The 6,000-nt window shown below is 33.2% G+C and overlaps 1 protein-coding gene across 2 annotated transcripts; it reads right to left on the bottom strand.

Moving 5' to 3' along the window:
• Positions 1 to 385: 385 nt before the first annotated feature.
• Positions 386 to 3,675, bottom strand: LOC107917049 (uncharacterized). Of its 2 annotated transcripts, none has more exons than XM_016846440.2 (3): positions 3,506 to 3,675; positions 678 to 955; positions 386 to 601 (listed from the first exon to the last, which is right to left on the bottom strand). In XM_016846440.2, exons 1-3 carry the CDS (start codon positions 3,581 to 3,583, stop codon positions 553 to 555), a joined length of 405 nt encoding a protein of 134 aa, XP_016701929.1. In that variant the 5' UTR covers positions 3,584 to 3,675; the 3' UTR covers positions 386 to 552. The 2 variants fall into 2 exon arrangements, with proteins under 2 accessions (XP_016701929.1, XP_016701928.1); XM_016846439.2 differs by having other exon boundaries at positions 678 to 958; positions 3,506 to 3,661.
• Between the last annotated feature and the right edge of the window lie 2,325 nt (positions 3,676 to 6,000).

Genomic DNA, 6,000 nt, shown 5'->3' with positions numbered 1-6,000 from the left:
TTATATATGGGAGACAAAGATGCTCAAATGTCTTGAAGTCACTGACTGTGGAGTTATACATTGTTCTTTTGCAGTGGTACTGATGTAACGTCCTAGAATATGACTTCTTAGGGTAGTTGAGTAATCAATAGGTTTGAATTCCCATGTGCACTCTACATATACCTAGTGAGGGTGATCTTGCGAAGATTCGCCAGTCTATTGTGGTCTGAGGTTTGCCAAGTGCTGATTGAGAGTTCATCTAATATGGACATGTTTATCTATAACTTGGTTGTTAATTACAGTGGAGGAGATATAACAAGTTCTATGCTTGAATTTTGATTTAGGTGTGTTATATTTGTACTCAGTAGCTTTTTTATAACAGTAATAAAAATACCATTTGACTAAGTAAAAAGGAAATTGAACACAAACTTCTATTCAATTTTATCTTACTTTTTAAGATAAATGCAAGACTAAGGTCTAGAATTGCGTTCCTTTCATGAAATTTGATATTATACATATAGAACATATAGAAAGGAAATAACAATAGAGCTAGCTCGCCTCCAACTCCAACCTTCATTTTTTCGATGCATCCAATTCCTGCTCTTCTCTTGCTACAACTTCACTGTAAAATAGAAAATAAGCAATCTTTAGTAAAAATACAAATGACGAAGCCTTAAGAACTTTGGGAAGAGAAATACCGGAGAGCATGAGTGATTATGGCTGCCTTGTCAAGCTCTTGGTTTTGTCTAGCTTTCAAGATTTGGAACATTAGAGCAAGGCGGATTTGGGTTTTTGCACTTTGTTGTGTTATAAGCATAGTCTCTTTTCGAAGTTCTTCACAGTGCAATTCAATGGCTTCAAATTTTTCTCGTACTTGTCTTTGCCCCTCTTTTATCTCTCTTTGCTCCGCAGTTATTTCTTTCATCTCCACTCTTAACCTTTTCATGCGAGAGTTTACACTTCTCAACCTTCTCTTCTGCTAAAATGCCATTTAATTTATTGTAAGAGTCCAAAATTTTAAAGTTTTCCGGAAAGAAAAAACAATTTTAAAGTTTGGCTCAATATAAAATTTCAAAGGAGGTCACTGAGGGAAAGAAAAGAGATTTCCAATGTTAAAATTAAAACTCAAGACTTCTTGAATTCCATTTTTAAAGATTACTAGTTGAATGTAATTAGGTGTGATATCAGTCCAATTAAATATTTTTGAACCGGGTTTGATTCTGTTATCGATTTTTCATAGTAATTTTTTCTTTTAGATTTTTAGATACATTTTAACAAAATGAGCTTTGTTTTATGTCTTTTGAATTTAACAAAATTTCAAAGTCTTTTTCACAAATATTTTTAAACAAAAACAATAAGATTCGAACAATTTTTAAATTGTTTTCACTAATTTAAAAATAAAATATTTATTTTTTATATCATAAAAATTAAAATTAATTACATATTAAATAAAAATAAAATTTTAATCGATTTTAAGTAATCGTAATTTTTAAACTTGTATATTATAAATTATTCAAACGCTACAATTCGAGTCGATTTTCGATTTTTTAATTTTTCCTACTCAACCCTAAATATAACATGACACGATAATTCTGAAATTTAAATTTAAATATAAACTTGCATTCCAAAATGAAATACGTTTCAACTTTGACTCTAGTATTTAAAGTACAAGCATGGTTGGTATTGAATAGTTTTATAATTACTAGGAATTGAAGAACCTATTTTGTAGATGAAAAATAATAAAAATATTAAAATTTTTCACACTCACAAAAAAAATATATATTGTATATTTTTTTATATTTTAAAAAACACGCATATATAAATTTTACATTTTGATAGATAATAAATATTTAAAAAAAAAAGCGTTTTCTTTCTAATGATGAGAAGTTATATAATCAGCATTTTATTCTTTTTCCGGCTTTTTATGAAAAATGTGAATATATTTAGATTTTTCTAACAACGTGATTGTTTTAATATATATATTGAATTGTAGGGTGGGTAAGATTCGATTCGAAAAATTAGAAAAAGTTTAAATTTTGAATCATTCAAATCGAATTAATCAAAAAAATTTGATTTTTTTCAAATTTCAAATTCAAATCAAATTAAAATTTTAAATTAGAATAAAAAATAATTCAAATAAACTAAATATTAAATCATTTTACTTCCCTTTCCTCCTAACCAGGGGCGAATCCAGAACAATTTTTTAAGAGCCGAATGAAATTTTATTCTTTTACAGTTTATATCTTTATAATTTTTAAAATATTAAATCAAATTTTTATAATTTTAAGGAGAAAAAAAATATAATTTTACCTTTACTAATTTAAATATTTTTTAAGCCCTTAAATTTTTAAAAAAATTTATATTAGTAAAGGTAAAATTACACTTTGACTCCCTTAAAATTATAAAAATTCGATTTAATCCTTTACAAATTATAAAGATATAAACTATAAAAAATTAAAACTTCATCCAGCCCCCTAAAAAATTTTTCTGGCTTTACCCCTGGACGAACCTTTACTAGTCAAACACCTCTTTAACATGGATAAGAGATCATGGAACCTTCATATGGTGAAATCACTTTTTAATAAAGAGGAAGCCAGACTCATTCCTACTATTCCAATTGATCGTCCTCACATTGAAGATTGCATGATTTGGCACTTCATAAAGAACAGAGACTATATATTGTTAAATTTGGGTACCATCTTATTATTGAGTCCAGTCCAAAATTTGAAGAGCCATGTCCACAGTCCATAGCCAGACTATGGAAAAGCGTTTGAAAAGTTGAAGGGACCCCTTAGGTGAAGAAGTTTCTATGGAGGGCTTGCCCCAATATATGAAATTCTAAAGCTTAGACACAGGGACAGCTCCTTCCATGATGAAAATAAGCCCCTCCAAGGCTCCAACGCATTCCATTATTTCTGCTGCTGCCTTCTTTACGAAGGCTTCCGCGGTTTGTTGCATTAGTGGATTGAAGTTGTGAATGTGCTCCAAAGCCTTGGATAACATTTCGATAGAACTTAGAGCTAGATTATGCTGGTTTATCTGGAAAGCACGACATGAATGGATTTTTAATTTTAGGCATTAAAGGGGACGTCGTTCAAACTTGGCATGACTGCCAGGACTACTCTGTAAAAGAAGCAGCCGGACGAGCGAATGATCCCTCATGGCCAACTGAGCTCAACCGACAGCTTGGTCAAAATTAATTGCGACCGCAATGTTTAAATCCAACTCTAATCAGGTAGACTTTGCAAAGTCGGATGAGAGTATAATGATACACTTATCGATCCAACCAGATGCAGATTATAATAATATTTAACGAATTCGAATTTATAACAGTATATTTGGATTCAAGTATTATTAAATTTTTTTATAGAAAATATTATTAAAAATTAATATATACGATACTAGCATTCCTATCTTTATTTCTTTCAGGGGGATTTGCTACAGTTTTTAGCAACCCTCTGGTTCCTCAAGTCAATTACGTTTGATCATCATAATATATATGAATAAAGAATAATAAAAATGGAACCTGATTCTGTCTTTGTGATGTCCTGTACTGCATTCTCGCAGCCACCGCTAGCTTGAAGTTCCTCCTTGTCGCCTGCATTTTCCCTTTTTTTCTTCAAATATTTCAGGTCGTTCAAGTTTGGTATTCAATGTTCTGCAGTTTGTTTGCCGACGTAAACTGCACATATATATAATCAATATCATCTTATCTTTTATATGAATTATATTTTTTTAATTTCTTTTTTAGAAATAGGTGACTAGCTATTATTGTAAGTCAATTATATGAGGTTGGTACATCTAAATAGAATTATCAAAAAAGTAATTAAGTTTTTGTTTTAGTAGTATCAGAGTCAGGTTTGCAAAACTTTGCTTGTGTTTTTACGTATCCATGTGCGCGCGTGTGTGTTTTAAAAAAAATTTGAAAATAAATTTTGTACCACAGTGTTTTGAAAAAGTTTTTGAGAAAATAAAATGTCAGAGGCTCCGATGCTAGTCCGTGTGAAACTCTGAACTTGTCAAATTAATTCGTAATATTAGAATTGTAATGTTTAGACAATTATCTTTGTGTTCGGTTTTGGTATTATAGATTCTTGAGGTTAGTTCGAAGTTCGATATGGATTCTGGTGATAAGCAAGATCGTAAGGGTCAATTTGGTGAGACTCTCGAGGAGTCGTCGGCTTTTTCGGGACATGTGTCTGTTCAGGAAGTCAATGAGGTTCCGCTAGCTTCTGGTAGCGATGACCTGAAGGTTGGCCCTGAGGCGTTGACTCGGGTTGTGAGAGAAGTGTTAGAGAAAGTCTTCCATGCTAGTTTAGAGAGAACTAGAGAGATGGTTCAAGGTAAGTGTGCGGATTGTGAGAAGAAAATAGATCATAGTCCTTTGAGGTTGGAGCCTCGATCTGCGAAGCGTTTCAGGTCTCTGTGGAATGTCAGTAAGAGTAGTGCGGGAGGTTCCAGTAGTGGCGGTGAATGTGTCAGTTTGTGGGGATTGTAAGAAGCGTCATTTGGGCGATCGTTGGAAAAAGTAGGGAGTGTGTCTCAGATGCGGGTTCACGGGGCATCAGATTAGGGACTGTCCTCGGCGACATTGAGTCAAGTATGGTTGTGTGATATTGTTGACTTCATGTGCTATTGTTTGTGAATGATTTGACTTTATGAATATGGCATTGTGTTTGTGTGTGTAATAGAAAAGGAAATTGATCTAGTTCAGTGGTTAAGTGTTTTGAGTATGTATGCAAAATTTTAAGGTTTAGTAGGATATGGTAATTTTTCTAGGTCAGAGTGCACAACGGGGGCGTAGTGGTGAGTTTTGTGTTTAGATAGTTGTTTTGTTAGTTGGAAAATTTGGGAACTAAATTTCTTTAAGGAGGGGTGAGTTGTGACATCCCGGAATCTGGGATTAGAAGTTTTGAGGTTTGTGGTTAGGGTCAGTGAGTGGGTTGAATATTTGGATTCAGTTTCGCGTTTTAATGTTAGAATGGGCCTGCTAGTCTGGTGGTTAGTTGTTTGTTAGTGTATCTTTAGGTCTTGTGTTCGAATCCCTGTGAGTGTTTTTTTATATTTATTTTTTTATGTTATTTTATTTTATTTTAAAAGGGGAAGTCATTTTTAAAATAGAAAAATAAAATTTCACATTCTTTTTCTTCACTTTTTTTCTTTCTTCCCCATCATTCCTCTTTTTTATGTTCTTTCCAAATTTCAATTTTGTTTGTTTCTTGCTTCTTCTATTTTACGCACTTGTTATTTATCGTTCTGCCAAAGGAGATTGCTCTTGTGTGTTTCATGTAATTGGGTGAGTTAGAATAGTCTCATGGAGGTGAAACAGTTAATCTTTGTTGTTTGCAATTCTGATTTAAGGTGTGTTTCTGAAACTATTGATTTTAAGTGTTAAGTTATTGATAGACTGCATGATATTCTGCATATTTCAGTATATTTCCAGATTTCCAAGGGATGGGGATCGTTTTGGTGTCAAAAGCATGATTTTCAAGCTATTTCGGTGTGGTTTCGTGACCACACGGGCATGTGTAGCACATGGGCGGTCCACACGGCTGTGCAATTGGGAATTTAGAGTTTTCAACAGTTTTTAGTTCCACACGGTCTGGCCACACGAGCGTGTGAGATCTCCACACAGCTTTGTCGCCTCTGCTATTTATTTTTGGCATTTTTGGATAGTGAGTTACACGGGCTACTCACACAGCCATGTAACTTGGTCACACGAGCGTGTCCCCTCCACATGGGCATGTAGGCCTCCACACGGCCTAGACACTTCCATACAACCGGGGCACACAACCATGTAGCCCTATTTTGCAAAATTTTTGTTTTTAGTCATAATCTATCTGTTTTATGTTTTTGTGTAATCCGACCCTCGGTCAAGCCTTGGTAAGTGTGTTTCGGACTTGATTTAGTTTGGTTCATGTATATATGTGCATTTATGGGTTTTAACTTTATTTCTCATTTATGTGATGAATAAGTTTGAGTTTATTCTTGTTGTCGTAACTGAATATTAGAATACAAGTG

This window comes from Gossypium hirsutum, chromosome A01 (genome assembly GCF_007990345.1).
Source record: "Gossypium hirsutum isolate 1008001.06 chromosome A01, Gossypium_hirsutum_v2.1, whole genome shotgun sequence".
Lineage (NCBI taxonomy): Eukaryota > Viridiplantae > Streptophyta > Magnoliopsida > Malvales > Malvaceae > Gossypium > Gossypium hirsutum.
The sequence above is the reverse complement of the archived record's forward strand: the minus strand, read 5'-3'. Positions and strand labels throughout refer to the sequence as shown.